The 23568-nt window shown below is 41.1% G+C and overlaps 1 protein-coding gene across 1 annotated transcript; it reads left to right on the top strand.

Annotated features, from left to right (window-relative positions):
- Positions 1-898: 898 nt before the first annotated feature.
- fah (fumarylacetoacetate hydrolase (fumarylacetoacetase)) lies at positions 899-23289 on the top strand. The gene is made up of 14 exons (XM_077228037.1): positions 899-1110; positions 1614-1724; positions 1806-1927; positions 2483-2532; positions 4405-4495; positions 6064-6161; positions 12646-12698; positions 13185-13284; positions 18864-18994; positions 20293-20368; positions 20486-20532; positions 21546-21647; positions 22523-22640; positions 22773-23289. Exons 1-14 carry the CDS (start codon positions 946-948, stop codon positions 22847-22849), a joined length of 1341 nt encoding a protein of 446 aa, XP_077084152.1. The 5' UTR covers positions 899-945; the 3' UTR covers positions 22850-23289.
- The last annotated feature ends 279 nt before the right edge of the window (positions 23290-23568 follow it).

Here is a 23568-nt window from a genome sequence, read left to right as displayed (position 1 = left end):
AAACCACTCTTTCAATAAACAAAACAAAAAATCTATCTGGTGATGAAATGTTTTCTGTGTTGAGACAAATCTTGTGCGATGTCCTAAACTGCCTGGATAATCACACAACGTGTGCCGTGGTCCGTTAATGACACGTCCGATTCGCGAACTGACTCCTTTGAACCGATTCACTTTAATGAATGGTTAAAATAACAACTGATCTGTCCAACACTGAACTCAAGAGTCATTCTAGAATGATTCATTCTTTCCAAGTAGAGCTATTCAAGTCATCTGGTGAAATTGTTTTTATATCGCAATATATATCGCAGAAAAATCAAATATCGCAATGTCATTTTTTTACCAATATCGTGCAGCCCTACTGTAAATTCTGTGGGCCTTCAATTGCAGGACTGTCCAAATTTGTAACTGCGTCAAAACAATTCAAACACGAATCATTGAAGCTTCACAATGACATATTATATTTATTTCACTTTTCCTTAAGAGTTCAGAAGTCTGCCCATCTGTGCCAACCATAGCATGGTGAAATCCAAAAGAAATGAATTTAGCACTTTATTGTGTAGGCTACTGTATTTTCTATTGCAGTAAATCTATCCCAACCATTTTTAAAGAAAACAAGAAGGCATGTGTTTTAAAAGATGGAGAGTAAAATAAAAAGCACATCTGTATGCAATACAGTTTCACTATTGGTCATTATTATCCAGAGCGGCTTACTATATAAATAATTTGTGCGACCAAATCATGTTTTGCGCTAGTAACTGAAAAAGTTAGTAGCGCAAGTGCCACCAGTGGAAAATGTTAGTGTAGTTCCCTGGATACTGTTCTGTGGTTGGTATTATTTTTCTGCTGAGTCACGTCGAATGAACGAAGAGGTCTTGACGTTGGGAGGATAGAAGGGGGCGTCTCTGATTGGCTCGCCGCTTCGACACGTGAGGCGGTAACTTTCATATGTCTCAACTTGGCATCTGGAAGAAGTTACTTGCGCTTTTGTTTACTCTGAGAAGTATTTCAGAGTACCATTGTACCTTCAAAATGTCTTTCGTAAAAGTTGAGGAGAAAAGTGACTTTTCATTTCACAATTTGCCTTATGGAGTTTTTTCCACGCCAGATAATGTAAGTACAGAGTTTATTCAATCCTAAAAATGTCAGTATGTTTGGTCGAACCGAATTACTAAAGTCTTGTTTTGCGATGAGAGAAAACTAAATGATTATACTTAGAATATTATTACTTGCACCGCAATTCTGTCTGTTGACACAGTTGGTTTCAAGGGTCGGAAAACATCGATAATCAGGATTCAGAATCTAAAGTAAACCCTCTCTGTCAACAAGGCTTTATTTGGCATGATTGTCAGCATTTATATTGCCTAAGCATAGCATTTAAAGTATTAAAGTAGACAGTGCAAAATGATAATAACATTTGTGACCATGTAATCTCCTTTGTACACATTGCTTCCACAGAAGCACTAGATGCTCGGAACATGTAGAAGAACATTATGATTGTTTTTTGTGCTGCTGTCATTAAAGCCAAAGAAAACCAAATACATTCTGAAATTCATGCAGAAATGTTCTAGTCACAAGATCCTTTCTACCATGTATAACATATTTGGTTATAACAGCCCAGGCGCAGAATCGGCGTAGCCATTGGAGACCAAATTTTGGATCTTTGTGTTATCAAGCATCTTTTCAATGGACCGGTTCTTGTGGCCCACCAGGATGTTTTTGAACAGGTGAGCTTCATCAGTTTAGCTTTGTATTAAATATTATGTGTTATTCTGCATGCTTACACTTGTTTGTTCCCCACATAAAAGCCCACACTCAATGCATTTATGGCTCTGGGTTATGACGCTTGGAGAGAAGCGAGAAAGTGCCTCCAGATGCTTCTGGCTGCAAATGAGTCCACGCTGCGTGATGACGTCAGTTTAAGAAGCAGGTAAATGTCCCTCCCACATTATGGAGTCCATTAGTTTGTATACTTTTTATTGCATATTATTTCTAAGTATGCACTGTATACTGCCTATAAATTAAAAAACAGTACACATTATGCAGCAACATTAAACATTTTAAATAGTATGCATTTTATTTGATTTATTTTTATCATTATTTACTTTTATTTTGTTTAACATTTATTGCATTTATTATTTTGTGTGTGTGTGTGTGTGTGTGTGTGTGTGTGTGTGTGTGTGTGTGTGTGTGTGTGTGTGTGTGTGTGTGTGTGTGTGTGTGTGTGGTCCTGGTAAACCCTACGTTAATAAAGATGCCAATATTTGAAATCCCTGTCCTTATGGGGACTTTTTTTCTGGTCCCCATGAGGAAAAAAAACTCATAAATCATACATTATGTTTTTTGAAAATGTAAAAAATGCAGAGAGTTTTCTGTGATGCGTAAATTTAGGGTTAGAGTTATAGTGAAGGGATAGAATATACAGTTTGTACAGTTTTAAAATCATTATTTCTAAGGAATGTCCCTTGTGTTTTGTGATCTTCAGGGCGTTTGTTCATCAGAGTTCAACAGTGATGCATATCCCGGCTGAGATAGGTGAGTGTCATGGCCTGTCTACTCAGACTTCATATTTTCATATCATAGAACCATATTTCATCTATTACTCCTGTTTTATATCAACTCTGCTCCTCAATTTAGATTTAAAGTCGACATGAAATGCCTTTTGCAACTGTTTTACTTCAATTATCATTTGCATTTCAGAATAAAACAAAATAATCATCTAAAAAAAAAAACAATGATGGGTGGGACTTTATTTTATCCATAAGTAATTGATAGATCATCATGACATACCAGAATTAAGCATGGTGGTAAAGAATTAAAACAAAAGGGATTTGTCATGTCAGCCAAAAACTAAAGTTGTTTTAGAGGCAGAGCAAATTATTGAAGACAATTATTTTTACTTTGGAAGAACATACACTCGTGAATAATACATAATCAACACTTGTATGCTGACTCTGAAGTTAAAACAGTCTGAAACAGTCTTTGACTACTTCATGAATTGGATCGTTTAGGATGCGTCAAAACTAGTGTAATTTATGGTTATGTTCCATAATGACCACTAGAGTACACTGTTCACTAACTACAGTATAGCTTTTAGAGCCATTCAGAAACCTTTTAAACCCTTTCTCATGCCATAGAAGATTACAGCCTTGTTATTTCTGTATTATTTTGGTATATGTTTTCTATGTGTGTTTAATAATCATATAATTTTCATCAAACATTATGGTTAGGGTTTGTTCTAATAACTCTAACCTTAAGTATTAACTTATGTAGTTACCTCAGCTTTAACTTTTATGTGTAAAATATGTACTGTTATTTATTTTAGTTTTTTGTAAACTTTATACTTAATACTCCTGTAAGAAATGTAAGATTAAAGATCAGAATTCATCATTCATTAAAGCGGCAGACGATAGAACAGCAGCGCACACTTACAATAAACAGAACAATAGAACAGCAGCGCACACTTACAATAAACAGAACAATATCGTCTGCTGGTGTGGACACTAATATAGTTATTACAGTTTTTATAGTTTCCGTTCTTGGTGTGAATGGGCCTTTACATTGACAGAATGTTAGTCAGATTCAAAATGTTATCAATAACGAGGTCGTCATATTATTTGAATACTGAATTCTTGAATGGTCTTTTCTTTCTTGCACTATTTACACATATAATTGTTTTGAGAGCATATTTCATTAATAAATAAGGACCAATAGCTGCAGATACATAGCCAAATTGAGTCCCATACAAGTCAAAGATCTTGTGTTTCTTGAAGAGAGATCAGAAGCTTCTGGATATGGGAAATTTCGAACCTTTTGTGAAAGGTGGTTTCATAATGGCTTGATAAAGGAGTTGCCGGGATGGTTCAGACAAACATTAAAAGTTACTCATATATTTAATTCAGTGTAATTAATTTACTTTTTGTAAATTTTGTCCTGTCATTCCGACCCTGAATTATTTTGTTTCTTTCATGATACTTTCCTCCCCTGCAACGGAGCTCTCAAATCACTTTTAGGAACGTTGCATCAGAATTTGCGTAATTTATACCACATGTCATTAGTTATCAATTGTCACGTGACCAATTATAAACCTAAAATTGTGAATGAGATTTAAGACCGCGCGCGAGGTGACGATTATAAGTGAACAACTAAAATAAATGGAACTTTCAGACTTAACTATTAAATCATTTTCTCACACAAAGTGATCGTACATCTGTGAAAAAATGGATTATTTATTAATAATAACTAAATAACATTTTTCAGTGTAGTGCACCGAAAACAGAACTGAATTCTAACAGATACATGGGGGGACAAATTATGATTTTTCACTCCTGTCACTACATGTGTTTATTCCTCATTAACCCCCTGACTCATTTTCCATCATCTTTCATTCTCCCTTCTCTCCAACAGGCGACTACACAGACTTTTATTCATCAAAAGATCATGCCACCAACGTTGGAATAATGTTCCGTGGAAAAGAAAATGCCTTGATGCCCAACTGGTACGTGACAGGCCATTAATATTCCTCACCCTCTTAAATACTAACATCCGAAGCAATCGTGTTGCCGGAAACACAATCACATCATCACCAACTCCTGCTGACTTCATATATTTCACTCATCTTTTGAGATAGCGTTCAAGTTTTAAAGACCCAGCAAAGTTCCTGTAAGTTATTCCCATAAACAGTCTCTTTATTCTTTTCCAGCATACGCCTGTCAGGCTAAATAATGCACCTGCGTATTTTCCAGCTCGCTGTGAAAAACGTCTTTTAGCAATAACTTTTCCCTCCAAAACAGAACTGTATTTCTTGTCACATTTTCACTTACAAGGCCCAGAGAGGGGGTTATTCGCCTGGAGACAGCATGTGGAAATGGAAAGGGAAGGTTTTTTTTGTAATTTAATTTTCAGTCACCTACCTCAAGTTCCCCTCGGCTCAGTCAATCTGTCACTGGGACTTTTCAAACGCGAGACACTTCTTCAGGAAAAAAATGAGAATTAGTTTAGAAACGTGGGCCTGAGCTGGGGTTTTGTTTTCTGGGTGATTTTTGGAGTAGGATGAAATGTACAAGGTCACCCAGAAGTGTAAATTCTGTCAATATTTTCTCACCCTCAAGTCACTCCAAACCCGTCTGCTGATAATTTTTTTCTGCGGAACAGAACAGATTTTTTTTTTTTTTTTTTTTTTTTTATATATTATTATTATTTTGCTCTTTTCCGTACAACAAACCATGACTAAACTCAAAGGTGTCCTTTTTTTAGAAGAGGAGACAGATATTATGCATTTATGTTGCTTTTGTTGTTTCTTGTGGGTCTAATACAGTGAAATGGTTGTTTACACTTGACATTAAATTACAGATGAAACCATACAATACAATAATTTGGGGTGATCATCATACATAAAAAAACCTTATTAAATTCAAGTATTATCCTTACTGGAAAGGTATATACATTATTTTAAAAACCAAAAACAGGAATGATTTGAATTCGCCTGCATTGAAAGTATATCTGACCATTTTTATTTGTAAGAAAAAAATGACATGACATTGAATATTTAGAGAATGCTTTTTTTAAATGCTTACAATTTTATTTTTATAAGATTTTTATCTGAAAGCCTAACTACATAATGTTTAGGTAAGTGATGTGCCTTTACTCTGAAATTTAAAGAGGACTTTTATATAACATTTTTCGTGTAATAAAAATAAAACACACAACTTGCAATTTTTATGAAACCACAAATGCATCAAATAATAAAACGTTAAAAACTACACAACACTGGGCAGTTTTTCTAGATAACCCTTAGCTCTTTTACATTAAACAGATTATTTTACTTTACTTTCATGACCTATAGATGAGAGAGGTGTTGCTGGTCAAATGTTGAGATTAGATAGTTACATGATTAAGAGAAGAATGGTTATATAGTTCACCCAAAAATATTTTTTTTTTCATTCACTGAAAGTCAAATTTCTACATAATATTTTCTTTGTATGAAGAAAGTCATACAGTTTTGTATTGGAACAAAAGAAAGATGTGTTGATGTTAAAGGGAATGACATATTATCCTGTCCTGTAGGCTGAGACTGCCAGTGGGGTATCATGGGAGAGCTTCCTCTGTGGTTGTCTCTGGAACACCAATCAGAAGACCTCAAGGACAGATGAGACCAGATGCAGGTAAACAAAAGACTTTGGACAAGCTGTGGACTTGTTAACAGAAGTTATTCAGCTGTAAAGTAGCTTAAAATTGATATAGTTGAAAATAAAATGTATGGTTTCTGTTTGATTGCACATTAAAATGGCATTAAAAATCTACACAATGACATTTTTTTTATTGGTCCTAACTTACCCAGCTAACAGGGAACATCCTCAGAACTTTTGGCTAACGTTCTTGCAAGATTCAATCAAAGTTCTGAAAAACATTTTTCCAGTAATGTTAATAGAATTTTCATTTAAAATGATCTGGTCATTAATAATGCTCTCAGAACATTAGCACAAAAACAGTTCCCTTTCGTTGTCACTCCGAGTTACGTTGGATGACGACGAATGGGGTTTCGCTTAGAAAGCTTATCAACTTCGAGTATTACAAAACGAGCCAATGGCAAAGAAATGCCATGGGTCTGCGGAATTTGAATAGCATATCTCCGCCCTACCTCGTGGGTATAAAAGGAAGACCTCATCCACAACCCGATCTAGCGCCTCCACGAGAGGTTCTACTTCGGCTGGTGGCCAGGGTGATCTGAGGGTGACGGTTTGGAACAAAGCGCCGACTATCCGTCCGTGCCCAGCCGCGCCCTCTCCAATGTTGCAACCTGCGAGTGTTCAGGGGATTTCCGCGGGACGATCTTCTGATGCCCTGCGGATTTCCTTTGGCACTCCAGAGGAGGACACTATGTCTATCGCAGCATCACAAGGTGGGTCAGATTCTTCTGGAAGTGAAGACCCGTCACAGCTGCCACCTTCCGGTGTGCATACGGCTGTGCTCGAGTCCGATCCGGAAATGAAGGCCATGCTTTCCCGGGCCGCCGCGAGCATCAGTTTAGAGTGGACCCCTCCACCCTGTCCCGAGCGCTCGCGGTTGGATGATACATTGGTGATTGGTACACTGGGCTCCCCCCGGTCAAACGCTCTGTTGCGTTGCAACTGTGCCCTCAGAGCGCTTCTTCTCATGGTGAGCCTAAGCACCCATCCAAAGCCTGTAGATATTCGTCTACGCTAGTGGCGAAGTCTTACAGAGCGGCGGGACAGGCAGCTACCTCTTTGCATGCCATGGCCATTCTGCAGGTCTACCAGGCCCAGATGCTCAGGGACATGCGCGAGGGTAGGACAGACCCAGGGCTCTTCAATGAGCTGCGCGCCGCCACCGACCTTGCTCTCCGAGCGACGAAGGTGACCGCACGCTCCCGGTTTGGTGACGTCCACAGCCGTGATCCAGGAGAGACATCTCTGGCTGAACCTCGCTGATATGCGGGAGGCCGAGCGGTCCCGCCTGCTCGACACCCCCATATCACAGGCCGGCTTTTTCGGCGGTGCAGTCGAGGACTTTGCCCAACAGTTCTCGACTGCGCAGAAACGGACTGAGGCTATCAAGCACATTTTGCCCCGACGGCCCGCTGCTCCCTCCACCCAGCCAACCGGGCAGAATACTCAGTCTGTTCGCCACCGAGGGCGCCCTCCTGCGGCTGCCCCCCCTCCCGGCCGGCCCAAGCAGCAGCCTCCACCCGGGCCTGGTCGCAGAGGAATCCGTAATAAGGCACCCCAGCCCTCTCCTGGCCCGCCCCCCGCTAAACGCCGGGCCAAGCGGCGCTCCTGAGACGGGTTGCTCAGGGATGATTTTCACTTCTCAGGAGATGGTAGCAGGACCACTCCTTCCCCCGGTGGAGGGCCGGGGGAGAATCTTTTGTTCTCCACTCCCCGACTGAGGCTATCAAGCACATTTTGCCCCGACAGCCCGCTGCTGCCTCCACCCAGCCGACCGGGCAGAATACTCAATCTGTTCGCCGCCGAGGGTGCCCTCCTGCGGTTCCCTCCCTCCCGGCCCAAGCAGCAGCCACCACCCGGGCCTGGTCGCGGAGGAAGCTGTAAGAAGGCGCCCCAGCCCTCTCCTGCCCCCCGCTAAACGCCGGGCCAAGCGGTGCTCCTGAGACGGGCTGCTCAGGATGACTTTCACTTCTCAGGAGATGGTAGGAGGACCCCTCCTTCCCCCGGTGGAGGGCCGGGGGAGAATCTTTTGTTCTCCACTCCCCGCTGCTCACCCCCGGGTGGGCAGCACCCTAATGTGGTTAAAGAAAGAAGTGACATGTTCATCCCTGAGCACACAGAGTCTTCGGACGACACGGTGCGCCGCCTCCGAGCCGTGCACCCCTCGTCCACCTCTGTCCCAGAGCTGGATGACAGCACGAGCCGTCCCTGGACTGTTCAGCTCTCATCCCCCTCTGTCGCCAGCCCCCTGGCAGAGCAGACCCCGTGGAACGTTTGTCCTTCCCTGGTCTCCTCTGTCAGGACGCGGTCAATGACTATGCCCCGACACTGGGCCGCTATGCCATCCACGTCTGGGACAGTCATTCCGCCTCGCTGCCCCACCGACGGGAAGTCTGTGGTTCGCATGACCCCGCTGGTACAGTTCTTGGGAGCCTGGCTAGAGCTTCCCAACCTGTCCCGCTGGGTCGCACGAACGCGCGGTCTCCTCCACGCTTCAGAGGAGTCCGCTCCACTTTGGTCGGTGGCAGTGCCCCTATCATGAGAGCGGAGGTTGCTACCCTGCTGGCAAAGGGTGCGATCGAGACTGTCCGTCCAGCCAAAATGAGGTCCGGCTTCTACAGTCCGTACTTCATTGTCCCGAAGAAAACCGGTGGGTTACGGCCAATCCTCGACCTGCGCGTGCTGAACCGCTCCCTTCACAGGCTGCCGTTCAAGATGCTCACTGCCAAGCGCATTTTCGAATGTGTACAGCCCCAGGATTGGTTTGCAGCGATCGACCTGAAGGACGCCTACTTTCATGTCTCCATTCTCCCTGGACACAGACCGTTCCTGCGGTTTGCTTTCGAGGGGCAGGCATATCAGTACGCGGTTCTCCCATTCGGGTTAGCCCTGTCTCCTCGCGTCTTCACGAAGGTCGTCGAGGCAGCCCTTGTTCCCCTTCGGGAACACGGGGTTCGCATCCTGAACTATCTCGACGACTGGCTGATCCTAGCTCACTCTCGAGATCAAGTTTGCGATTGGGATCTAGTGCTCCGGCACCTAGCCCGTCTGGGCCTTCGGGTCAACTGGGAGAAGAGCACACTCTGCCCCGTGCAGAGGATCTCTTTTCTCGGTATGGAAGTGGACTCGGTCGCCATGTCCGCGCAGCTTACGAGCGAGCGCGCGCAGTCACTGCTGACTTGCCTGAGACAGTTCGAGGGCAAGAGTGCGGTTCCACTGGAATTATTTCAGAGACTCCTGGGGCAAATGGCATCTGCAGCCGCGGCAACGCCGCTCGGATTGCTTCATATGAGACCGCTTCAGCTTTGGCTTCGCGACCGAGTCCCGAGTCGGGCATGGCAACACGGCACCCTCCGAGTACCAGTTACTCCGACCTGCTGTCAGACCTTCACCCCGTGGGCGAACCTCAGTTTTCTACGGGCCGGAGTGCCCGTGGAACGAGCTTTGCAGCATCTTGTTGTAACGACAGATGCCTCCTCCACGGGCTGGGGCACCATGTGCAATGGACGTGCTGCTGCAGGCTCCTGGACAGAACCCTTCCGCCTATGGCACATCAATTGCCTCGAGTTGCTGGCTGTACGTTTTGCTCTGCGCCGCTTCCGGGCCGTGCTCAAGGGCCAACACGTATCAACCGCCAAGGTGGTCTGCGCTCCCGCCGTATGTCGCACCTCGCCCGCCACCTCCTCTTATGGAGTTAGAAGCATCTGAGGTCGCTTCGTGCCATTTATATCCCCGGAGCTCTGAAGTGTGTAGCCGACGAGCTCTCACGGTTTCAGCTCCTCCCGGGGGAATGGCGGCTCCATCCCCGGGCGGTTCAGCTGATTCGGGACCAGTTCGGGGATGCACAGATAGATCTGTTTGCCTCTCATGACTCGACCCATTGCGCCCAGTTTTATTCCCTGACCGAGGGCAGGCTCGGCACGGATGCTCTGGCGCACAGCTGGCCGCAGGGCCGCGAGTATGCGTTTCCCCAAGTGAGCCTTCTTGCGCAGACCTTGCACAAGGTCAGGGAGGATGAGGAGCAGGTCATTCTGGTTGCGCCTTACTGGCCCAACCGGACCTGGTTCTCCGAACTAGTTCTCCTCGCGACGGATGCTCTAGCGCACAGCTGGCCGCAGGGCCTCGAGTATGCGTTTCCCCCAGTGAGCCTTCTTGCGCAGACCTTGCACAAGGTCAGGGAGGACGAGGAGCAGGTCATTCTGGTTGCGCCTTACTGGCCCAACCGGACCTGGTTCTCCGAACTAGTTCTCCTCGAGACAGCACCTCCCTGGCCGATCCCTCTGAGGAAGGACCTCCTTTCTCAGGGACAGGGCACCCTATGGCACCCTCGTCCCGATCTTTGGAACCTCCACGTTTGGCTCCTGGATGGAACGAGGCAGGTTTGAGTACCCTACCACCAGCGGTAGGTGGCTAGTACCATCACTTCCGCTAGAGCTTCGTCCACAAGACATCTCTATGCGTTGAAGTGGAACCTCTTTGTCAACTGGTGCTGGAGACTGAATCCTCCTCGCCCTCCTCTCGTTCCCTCTTGGGACCTCTCAGTGGTGTTAACTGCCCTGCAGAGTGCTCCCTTTGAGCCTCTGCAATCAGTGGAGCTTAAGTTCCTGTCAATGAAGACAGCGCTCTTGGTTGCACTGGCCTCCATCAAGTGGGTAGGGGACCTGCACGCATTCTCCGTTGAGGAAGCGTGCCTGGAATTCGGGCCGTCTTACTCTCATGTGCCCAAGGTTCCTACCACACCCTTCCGAGACCAGGTGGTGAACCTGCAAGCGCTGCCCCTGGAGGAGGCAGACCCAGCCTTGGCACTGCTCTGTCCAGTATGCGCCCTCCGCGCCTATGTAGACAGAACGCAGTGTTTCAGGACCTCAGACCAGCTCTTTGTCTGTTATGGTGGGAAGCTGAAGGGAAAGGCTCTCTCAAAGCAGAGGTTGTCTCACTGGATAGTGGACGCCATTGCTTTGGCTTACCAGTAGCAAGGTCGACCGTGCCACCTTGGTGTGACTGCCCACTCCACCCGGAGTGTGGCGTCCTCTTGGGCTCTAGCGCATGGCGCCTCGCTGACAGACATCTGCAGAGCTGCAGGCTGGGCGACACCGAACACATTCGCCAGATTCTACAATCTCCGAGTGGAGCCAGTGTCCTCTCATATACTCGCTTCAACCAGCTAGTACTGGACCCGCTCAGGTGTCTTCGCTTGCTCGCCATTCCACTCCACGGACTGGATACGTGTGATATTCTCCTCAGTTGAGCTACCCCGAAAACCCTGAGTTCCTCCAGCACTCCTGACGTCGGCGCCAGTGTCTATTGCCTGCCCGTCGGCTAGGTGCCTCCCGTGTGCATGTGTATTTCCACTGTAAGCCACTCTGAGCATGTGTCTTTCCCTTGGCAAGCCACCTTGACACCCCCGGGGTTTAAATATTCCACCTGCGGCTGGACACCCCAGTGTTTTCCATATGCATCCTTCGGGTCATATATGTATTTTCTAAGTCCCCCCCTCTGGGTTGGCAATAATTACATTTCCCCTAAACCTTGGGATATGCTCCCCAGTGTACCTTGGTATTCCTGTGCTAAATAGGAGTCCTTCGTCGGTGCCAGTCTCACAACAGGGATCTCAGATTTACGCAGGGCACTGGAAGCAGCCGAGAAGGTGGCGTGATTAGACTGGTAACCCCATTCGTCGTCATCCGACGTAACTCGGAGTGACAACGAAAGGGAATGCCTCGGTTACCCTCCCTCCTGAGAAGGGAACGGAGACGTTACGTCTTCCTGCCACTTTCCGCTGTACTGCGGGGATCGCCTGAAGCTCAGTCTTGGCTCCTCAGCGAAGAAACATATCTTCCTTTTATACCCACGAGTTAGGGCGGAGATACGCTAATCAAATTCCGCAGACCCATGGCATTTCTTTGCCATTGGCTCGTTTTGTAATACTCGAAGTTGATAGGCTTTCTAAGCGAAACCCCATTCGTCGTCATCCGATGTAACGTCTCTGTTCCCTACTCAGGGAACGAGGGTTACATACGTAACGAGACGTTTTCTTTGCAAAATAGTTTGTTTATTTTTGCAGTTAAATGCAAATTGAAATATTCTCTGTTTGAATAATGTGTTGTGTATTAACATACAGCACAGTCAGCACATTAACAAAACTCAATATGTGCATTTTATTATTTGCTTCATAGACATCATAGCAATGATTAATGGCATCATGTTTTATGAAGAACCTCCATGTAGATGATTGGGCTGTTTTGATATTTTCACTTACGTTAAATGATTGCTTTCATTGGTCATCAAACCCGTGCCATTCATTATTACAACCTCACTTGAGAACTGAGCTGACATCTTTAAGTGAGAACTATAAATTTGAGGTAAATTCACTCTATAATGAACTGTGCTGATTTATCCGATAAAACAGCTGTAAATCTGTTTTTTTTTATAACTATATTTCTCTGTCTTTCTCTTTCAGCTCAGCCGCCCATCTTTGGACCTAGCAAACAGCTGGATATAGAGTTAGAGATGGTGAGTAAATGTTTCATGCGATATAGTTTATTAGTTGAGCATGTTATCATAAGTTCTTGCTGATTCAGTCCTGTGCAGAAAATACTTATATAGATCTCATTCCTTCCCCATTGTTCATATAAACAAGGCACATAATCTCAGGAGAAATGTCTTTACAATGAATGTACTTTCAGTGAAAATTTTCCCTAAATGGCACTCAATTGATTGATTTCTCATTGCAGGTCTCAAAGTTTTGCAGCTGATGTTCGATATGCACTATAATGTATTTCCTCTGAAATTGCTGTAACTGATTTTCTATGCAACAATGAAACATTTGAAAATTGTGCTTTTATACACATTGCACCAGGTTTGGTGTTTTTCCTGTCACTTTTCCCCCTCTTAAATATAGTCTACAGTGGCTTTGCGATATTTTTGTGCATGTGGTGCAATATCTTATGCAAGTTTTATGAAAGACGAATGAAGGATGTTTTTGTGTTTGTTTTTCAGGCGTTCTTTGTGGGAAAAGGGAACAATCTGGGAGAGCCCATCCCAGTGGAGAAGGCTCACGAGCACATCTTCGGCATGGTGCTTATGAACGACTGGAGTGGTGAGAACCAGCAATATGTTGTCTTCTTCAATACATATTCTCCCACATCATCTTAAATGATTTTATATAAGCTTGAACTGCTCTATTTATGCTTTTTCTGTTATTAACTTTGATGGAGCGTGGAATACAAAAGGTCTGCAAAGTTTCAAATATCACAGTGCACAATAAATGGAGTTAGATTCTCCCAAAAGAATGAACTGATTCTGAACTACCTGAAAGGAGTCGAGTAATTGATCACTGAATTTTCACTTTTGGGTGAACATTCTCTTTAATGCCAGCCTATGGTTTTCATTGGATGCCCTCGAATAACATCTACTTTGACCTGCCCTCAAACACTAGTTGTAGCTGAGGCTTGGAAGAGTTTGGTTTGTGTTGTCAACATGTCAAGAAGACGCTGGTTTCTGTTCTGCAAGGAGAAATGCACTTTGCATGCACTTCCAAAGGATAATTACTCGCACTGGAATATATATGGTAAAACAGACGCCATCGTTACTCATGTTATCACTGTGCATCAGCTGAAATTAAGATATGGTAATGGCCGTTTCATTTCCAACAAGCCCTGTAAGCGGTAGACCAATCACAACAGACAGGGCCGTCTGACCAATCAGAGTAGGGTAGGCTTGTGGAAAGAAGGGGTTTAGAGAGAATGGATTCTTGGCCAAACTGCATCAGACACTGAGACAAGAGGTGATCCTGCAATGTATATTTTGAGAAAATGAAAAAAGAAAAATATCGATACATCATTTTGAGGGTCCCTTTTGAATGTAATATCTGCTAACTCTTTTTGTTAATTTTTATGATGGTACTCCAACAGGCATTCTACTAACTATAAATAACATTGCAACTACATGTCAACTTATTCTAACCCTAACCCTACCATTCTTCTAATACACTACTAACACTTTAATGAGAGTTAGTAGACATGTAGGAGCAATGTTACTTAAAGTCAACAGAAAGTGTTAAAGGGAACATCAAAAGAAAAAGTGAAACCAAAGTGTTTTTTGACCTTAGATGCATGTTGAAGACTTTAAAATAGTATAGTAGGGCCACTTTAAAGGAAAGGTTTTCCCCTCAAAAATGAAAGTTTTGCCATCATTTACTTCGTTTTCCCAATAATCATTTAATACCGGTTTGAAATGATATAATAATATCAAAGTGAAATGGAAGGCAGAATGTCTGAGTTGTAAACAGAACCAGATAATGATTTAAGGAAAAAAAAAGAACCTTAAAATATCATAAAGGAAGAATCAGTATGAGATTACAGTATGTAATTACCGCAGTCTCAAGATTACAACACGTGATGCTCTATTCTGAGCTTTTCTCATGTTATGGTTTTCTATGGCAAAACTATCAGCACCTAAATTAATCTTCAGCGGTCAGGTGGTGCAAGGAGGAGCTCTCAGAAATTTCGCATCTTACAAGCGAGGTCGTGAACGCTTTTTACAAGTTTAAATCTCGTAATTTTGGTATTACAACATAGCGTAAATGCACCTATATTCCGAATCTTCTGATGTCATACGACAGCTTTGTATGAAAAATAGCAAAGGAGATTTGAGAGTGACTGAAAAACAGGATAAAATTTCATACAACAGTATTATCATGCACTGTACTAGTATGATGGACTTGTAGAGAAGTTTCTGTCATAAAACCATATTGGTACTACTTAACTATCTGACAACCCCTATCTCTTCCCAAACCTACAATGGTTCCTTTTTGAGAACACTAAACACATGGCATGTTTCTGAGTCGTTGAGCAGATTTCGAAAATGAGAAACACTTTTAGGTCGAGAAGGCCCTGGGTGATGCTTGGTGAAGCACGCAGGCGTCCATTTACACAGCAGCTGCTTACCTGTTAAGTTTCCATTCACAGAATACTGTGTTTTGTAGCAGAGTGAGTAAAACATAAGCCTTTTGACTTTGTGGAATTTGTACCAATTGTATTTTTTAGCAGGGAATATTATTGGCTGACATCAGTATGAAAGCATTAAAATCACAAGATGTTTGGAAATCAAATTTGTCAATTTTCAGGATATTTTTATTTACTTTTAAATATTTGCTATAATTTTGCACATGCATTACTGAATGTATCTGCTCTGTTACAAAACTGCTCTGAGACTTGGGGAAAGATCCAAGCTTTATTTCAGGATAATCCATAAGAGTAGTCAAGAACCGGCAAACAGGGCATTCCAAGAAACAGGCAAACAGGGCAGTACAGGAGACAGGCAAAAGCTCAAAACCAAAGGACATGAATCCAAAGTACAAGAGCTCAGAAATGCAATCAGACCAACAAGACTTTTCTAAGTGAGAGTCAACACACAGGGCTTAAATAGGCAAGCATTTACAAGGTAATGACACTCAGCTGAACGTAATCACACCATAATGAATACAGGCAATGGTTTATGGGAAATAAAGTTCATGATGGGAAAGCCAAGGAGTCAGGAGGAGTGCCCTCTGGTGGATATCATGGGCACTCCAACTGGTGGATGTAGACTGTAGAGGACAGAAATACTGTAATATATTTAAAAAAATTCATATTAAAATGCATCATATAAGTTGTGCGTTTTAATTGCAGTTTAAAAAAGTATAAGTGCACTTTTAATGACAGTCTCAGGAATGCTGAAGACTTTTTATACTGCTTCATTCCAGATTTTACTTTACATTCAGTGTTTTTTTCCTTGCATTTTGTTTTTAGAAAACCTCTTTCATCTCCAAAGTTACTTCCTCACCAGCAGAAAGCATTCCTTAGAAATGCTACCTGTCTTCTAGTGAGATTCTGTCAGAATTATGCAGAGGGTAGATATCTGTATTTTATATGAGTACAGCTCAGAATATTTTGTCCTGTTCGGAACAGATACTAGAAACTGTCACCTTCATTTATACAGCGCTTTTAACAATATGGACTGTTTCAAAGCAGCTTTACAGTGATAATAGGAAATTAAAGTAACAGAGATTGCTTTGGCTTTACAGCAGCTCTAGAATAAAGTTATTGTCGAGCTAAAGTTAGTTTTGATCGATTCACTTCCGTTGCAAAGATCATTAGTTTTTAACTTAGGGGCCGCTTACACGACACCGTTCTAACAGAAAAACCCAACAGTGCCTGGTAGTTCGAAATTACAAAACTTGAAATAGGTTCCAAGGTACAAGCCTTGAAGGAAGAAAAAAAAGTATATAGATATATATTATTTATTTATTTATTTTCTCTGCGCAAGCTTTAAAAACACAAACCTGTGAAAACGCTGACACCATGCACATGCGTATTACGTGTTTAGTCTATAGGTATGCACATTTGAATATATATGTGTGCAGGCGTGTAGTCTTTCTTTCTTCTCTGTGTCTCTTTGGCATCTGTTCTGCTTAAGGCCATGAAAAGTACTCTGATGCATCAATCTGGATGAGATTTCTGGGCTGTATCAATTTCAGATATATGAATGGATTTGAAACACAATGAATAAATAAAGAACTGACACGGTAAAGAATATCAGTGTCGTGAGGCAGCAGACTTTATGAAAGCTTGCGGGTTATAAATTCAATAATATTGCTCAATGCGATCAAATTTATTTGTCTGGAAAAAAGCTTTATAAGACTTAGTTACTTTGCCAAAAAAATTTGGGTTGTATAATTAAATTATATTGCACTATAATGCATTATGGTGAAATGCGAGAAATAATGCTGCAGCAAATTATTCCTTAAACAAATCAAATGTAGTTTTGGAGAATTTATCACTAAGATAAGGCTCTTATGCTCTGCTGCAAAAATTGGTGAACTACATGTGCAGCATTTTAAAACTGCAGTAGGGAGTTTTGAGAAAATGTTGACTTAGCCTGAAAATTTGAACAAGCACAACTTACAGGTCCAACCCCCTTGCTCTCTGCTGCACTACAGCCCTCCCTCCACAGCTACTCACCCACAGCGGAGCCTGCCGTGAACGCGCAGGCTAGTAAACAGGACCACCAATGACGGCGGATTATAAACAGTTATGGAACATTCACTAATAGGGACGAAACATCAACAATATGCTTTACATTGACTATGGCCTGCCCATACTTTGACTACAAACTTGGTCCTCAAATCATTATGTATTTCGTGTGGTGGTGATGTCACAATGGATAAGACACATGCCTTTGGTGTGAGAGTCCCAGGTTCGAATCCACTGTGAGACACCAATGTGTCCCTGAGCAAGACACTTAACCATGGCAACCTAGTTGCTCCAGAGGCGTGCGACCTCTGACATATCTAGCAATTGTAAGTCGCTTTGGATAAAAGCGTCAGCTAAATGTAAATTTTGCAATACATGTAACTTTATAACGTTGCACTCTTTCTATAAGTTAAAAATAGTTAGTAAGATAACGTTAATAGATTATTTCACTTATAAAAAAAACTTTTGCTGATAATTTACTCACCCCAATGTCAACCAAGATGTCCATGTCTTTCTTTCTTCAGTCGAAAAAAAATGAAGGTTTTTGATGAAAACATTCCAGGATTTTTCTCCATATAATGGACTTCAATGGGTTACAAACGGTTCAAGGACCAAATGACAGTTTCAGTGCAGCTTCAAATGGCTTTTAACGATACCAGACGATGAATAAGGGTCTTATCTAGCGAAACTATCGGTCATTTCAAAAATAAATAAAAAACTTTAAGTTTTATGAGCACAAATGCTCGCCTTGCTCTGTTCTGTGATGCACGTTCGTGACTCTCCTGTTCGAACTCGTTCATCAAAATGAACAAATCTTTTTTCGAGTCATTTCGTTTGCTGAATGAACGAAATGACTCGAAAAAAGATTTGTTCATTTGGATGAACGAGTTCGAACAGGAGAGTCATGAACGACGGTACGCGCTCGCGCTGTGCAAGAGAGGGGTGATCAGCGCGTACACGAGCGTGATTGACACTGCTAAGACATTCCTCCTGGCTCTGATTGGTTGTTTCTGACCGGGAGCGATTTATTTCTGCAAATGGCAATAGGACCACAGAGGAGCCAGAGGAGCTTGATTTTTTCACAGATTATCTGTCTCATATTCTACTGTCAGGACATAATGACAGTTTTAACAAATATTTGTTTACAAAAGTTACCTACTGGAGCTTTAAGCGATCATATATGCACACATATGCCTATGTAGGCTGTAGACGGCAAGGCAGTTCACTAGGTTTGGAACACAGCTTGTTTGTGCCTTTGTAGGGATATGTACAGTGAATAATTGTACATTTTATTTGAAGAAACTAATTGAATTTAGTCGAGGAAGAGGAAATGCCACAAGTAATGATCCATCCATACCCGTATTTAGGCAAACCACAGAAGAGATAAAGTTACAAGACAAGCAGTGAGAAGGCTGTGTGCATGATCATTTCACTATAGAAATGCCATACAAGTTTCATATGTAATGCATCTAGTTGTTCAGGAACCATACATTTAAGATGTTCTCTTACAAAAAAATAAAGGATAAAGGGGCCAAATAATATTTTTGCAGTTTTTAAAGAAAGTTTGAGTGGTGTTTTTCCCTGTAAACCTCACTTCCACAATGCCAGTGCATGATTTGTATTGATTTCTTGCTGTAGTGTCTGTTTCTCTCTGTTGTTGCAGCTCGGGATATCCAGGCTTGGGAATACGTTCCATTAGGTCCATTCCTGGGTAAGAATTTTGGGACCACCATCTCTCCCTGGGTTGTTCCCATGGAAGCACTGATGCCCTTTGTTGAACCCAATCCTGTCCAGGTAAATGGGGTTAATTGTAAAATTTTCTGATAATGAAATGACACTGTAAATTCAGACAGTTATTTGTTAAAATGAGTCAAAAAATAACTCAGATCATGCATTTTTTTATTTTTGCAAAGATTTGAGTATAGATAAGGGCCATACCATCAACATAATTTTCATATAAATGCTTTTTTAAACCTTCTATTCAACGAAGAATCCTGAAAAGAATGTATCAAAATATATTAAGCAGCACAACCGTTTTCAACTTTGATGATAAAAAGAATTGTTTCTTGTTTAGCAAATCATATTAGAATGATTTCTTGATCATCTGCCCCTAATAACTAGAGTAATGATGTTGAAAATTCAGATTTAAGTTAATATTTTAAAATATATTTGAATAGAAAACAGTTATTTTAAATTGTACTTAATATTTCACAATATTTCTGTTTTTACTGTATTTTTTATAAATAAATACAATCTTGGCGAGCATAAGAGACTTCTTTCAAAAATGAAAACCTTTTCAAAAAACCTTACAAGTGACTGATTTGGATCTCTCTACATATGCAACAGCTCTGTGTCACGCAAACTGCCCTTCTTCATGCAAAATGGATGGGTGTCTTTAAAAGGCAGCATAATTATACTTACCCTTGGTAGCAGGCCTTTGCGATCATGCTTGTGTTGCCTTTGAAATGCTGCCGAAGTACCCGATTAGCACCTCAAGAAGGGCCATTGCAAACCCATTATCCTTAAAAATGATAGGACTGTAAAGTTGAAAAAATTCAAACTATGACTTGTTACAGCTCTGAGGAACGGACAGGTCATCATCACAGACGTCAGAGTACATATACATTGAGTACATTGCATATAAGCGGGAAATAAGACGTGCTAAAGGCCATTCTTTGAGTTAACGACTTTCTTCTTTCTGTAAAAAAACAAACCACTATAAGCGAATGAGGCTAAACACATCTTTATTCTCTTTGATCAGTGATTCTTAGTCGATGGGTCGCCACCCAAAAATGGCTTGCAGGTCTGTTCTGATGCTTATTTTCTAATGCCGTTCTTTTTAGGAGTTCAACATGGACTTTTTAACAGCAAATATTTCTTACAAAGACATTTTTCCTGCATAAGGATGTAGTATCAGCATCTACAAGCAGGGCTACCTGGACCAAGCAAACCAGACAAAACCTTGACCTCTTGATGCAAACATTGAATTCGGATGAGTCTCCATATACTAGCCAAGATGTGCACTTAATGTTTGGTGGGATTTTTCTAATGTTGTTTTTTATTTTATTTTTTATATATGTCTATAATTTTAGGACCCTGTGCCTCTTCCATACTTATGTCACGATGACCCCTACATGTTCAATATCAACCTCTTTGTCACTGTGAAAGGTGTGTGTCAGCATCTGTATCATCTTTCTGTCATTGTGTTTCTTTTGCACATGTGACACTTTTTACCTTTAAGTGCTCAGTCTCGTTTTCTTCCTCATGAATTTCTCATCTGGCCAGGAGAGGAGATGCAAGAGGCCGCCACCATTTGCAAGTCTAATTTTAAGGTAAGAGATGTTTTGCATTTGTTTTGCATTTATACGTTGATGTTTCAAGAGTAACAAACTCATACTGACAAGTACGGATGCACCAATACCACTTTTTTGCCTGAACTAGGCCGATACGGATACTTTTAATTTAGTACTTGCCTATACCCATACCTGTACAACTTTTAATTATATTAGGTAGAGAAAGCAAAATAATATGAATCAATTTCATTGGTTTAACATTTTTAGCAAATAACAACGTTATTTGCATGCTTAATTATGCCTGGTAAAAGGCATTTGTTACTTTCACTGTTCATTCTATTGCTCTATTGTATTTTACCTTTCATTTAATAGCACAGCACGTATTAAGAGCTGCTTCAGCAGGGTTCAATGCTAACGATTTGTTTCTACTGGCTAGGAAACACGCCAAGACAGCGAGTTTTTACATAATTTTGAGGAATTGCATAAGGCAATGATGACAATTATTCTACACAAATATTCAGACTGGTTGGCAAACGTATTGTAAGCATGTTGTCATGCTGGGGCAAGAAACAGCAAAGTACTGAAAACGTGGGTCAGAAAATATTTTAGCATTTTATTTGATCACCCTTTCAACCCATTAGAGATTATTTTTATCCCAACTGGGATTGTTTCTGGTGTCTTTGTCTTTCCATAAATACATCTGTGTATGTGTGATTTTGCATCTGTTTGCCTCGCCATAAATTGCCCTGTGCAAGATTTGCAACTTTACACCATTTCCTGATTTGCATAACTCCATTAGTGAATCAGGGATTAAAACAACACAGGCTGTGCAGGCAGTGCAAATAAACAAAGCAATTCATTCTTAGTGAACCCCGCCTCTATCTCTCAGCGCCTGCTCCGTGTTGGGCTCCTTGTGCTATCAGTTCTGGGAAAAAACCCATTCCGTTGTAGCAGACAGAAGAGATTACGCCATTCTTTCACATGCAGAGAAAAACCATTTCTTTATTTGTAATAGACACCAGCTGCTTGTAATGGGTTTTGTGTCTTCACAGTACATGTACTGGTCCATGAAACAGCAGCTGGCACACCACACAGTTAACGGCTGCAACGTCAGAGCGGGCGACCTGCTGGCATCTGGCACCATCAGTGGACCGGTACGCGTGTGTGTGCGAGCATGTCATTGATGTAGAGTATATTAAAGAATAGTTCACTCGAAAAAGAAAAGTCTGCTGTCTCATGATGGGCCTAAAGAGACAAATTTGTTATGTTATGACCTTAAAAAAATGTTTTTTAATTAATTAATTCAAGTAGACACACTTGAAACCACATTTATATATATTTTTTTTTATTTCAACCTGTTAAATTAGTCGATTGTATCACAATTACCTTAAATTATTAAATGTAACTATAATTATTAATAATAATTTTAAATATACAACCATTTAATAATTTCAATAACTGCACTGGATGCCACATTCATATTTAGTTTTATTTAAATCTGTTATATTAGTAAATTGTATAATAATAACTTTAACTATAATTATTAATAATAATTTAAAAATTGTTAATTTAAGTAACTACAACAGCAGACAACAGTTATAACAGACAACAGTTATATTTTCTTTATTTTAATCTGTTATATTCAGTAAAATAATATAATAATTAACTATAATTATTAAATGTAATTATATTTATTAATAATAAATATAATTTCAATCTGTTAAATTCAGTTAATAATATAATAATTAACTAATTATAGTTTTTTTCTATAATTAATAACAACTAATTTAAGTAAATAAGCTGTAAGACATTTATATTTTTTATATTATTGCAATCTTTTAAATTTAGTAAATAATATAACTTAACTTATATAACTTAAATTATTCATTTTAACTATAATTGTTTATAATAATAATAATATGCCAAGCTTGTTTGTTTTCTGGAAAAACAAAAACAAAAAAAACTAACTAGCATATTTCTGCACAGAGCTGTATTATACAGTACTGACGCTGTGTTTGTGTGCACAAAGGATCCAGAGAGTTTTGGCTCCATGCTGGAGCTCTCCTGGAGGGGATCCAAGACTATTGACCTCGGCAATGGAGAGACAAGGACCTTTTTGAAGGATGGAGACGAGGTCACTCTCTCAGGTGGGCTTTTAGAGTCTGTGTGCATGTTTAAGGGTTTCTGTCACATCAATTTTACCTGTTGTTGAGTTGGAGAGCTATAAATGGATAGAAATGTGATCCCTATTAATATGAACTCTCTCTCTCTCTGTGCAGGTTATTGTGAGGGCAGTGGCTATAGAGTGGGATTCGGTCTGTGTGAGGGGAAGATCCTTCCTGCCCTGCAACAGTGAAGCACCTCTCTTGCTCTCCCTCCCTACTGTAAGCCATGGCATCTACAGTATTATTCATCCTCTAGTATTCATAACCTTTTTAAAACCTATTTAAAGGTCTTTAGGACTTTTAAAAATTACATAAAACTCTTTTACACCTGTAATCTGGTGAATTTCTGGGTGAAACAGGATTCATTAAGAAAAAATGCAGGACGGGACTTGATTTTGTCCATCAGAAGTGAAAAGTGGGTGTTAAATATCACAATGGAGGAGTTGAAATGTACAAGTGATTGTCAAACGTTTTCTTTAGATAACTTTTGTGATCTTGAGAAAATTATGGAAAATCAGTCTTCATGGGCTTTAAAGCAATTCAGCTTGTTACTGCAGAAATGACACATGAAATTGTTTGTTATCCTGTGTTATTGAAAAATAATTCAATAAAGTTACTGATTCCATTTAAACTGTCTTAAGTCATGCTTTTATTTTGTAACATAATGTCCATAAAACACATGCATGTTGCTGAGCTAATGACTCAATGCAATAAAATGCATCTCACCACAAATACTGGGTAAAATACAAAAAGAAATTTTGTTTCTTTGTATTGGTTGAATAAATATATTGTATATAATCTATTATAACAAAATGTTATTGTTGTTGCGAACGCCATGACACATTAAATGCAACCTTAAAGTCTAGGATTCAACCAGCATTATTCTTGTTGGAGCTACAGGGCCTGGCTG

Source organism: Siphateles boraxobius, unplaced genomic scaffold (genome assembly GCF_051911475.1).
Source record: "Siphateles boraxobius isolate OS27281-9 unplaced genomic scaffold, OSU_SipBor_1 130, whole genome shotgun sequence".
NCBI lineage: Eukaryota > Metazoa > Chordata > Actinopteri > Cypriniformes > Leuciscidae > Siphateles > Siphateles boraxobius.
Note: the sequence above shows the minus strand (reverse complement) of the source record. Positions and strands in the feature narration are given on the sequence as shown.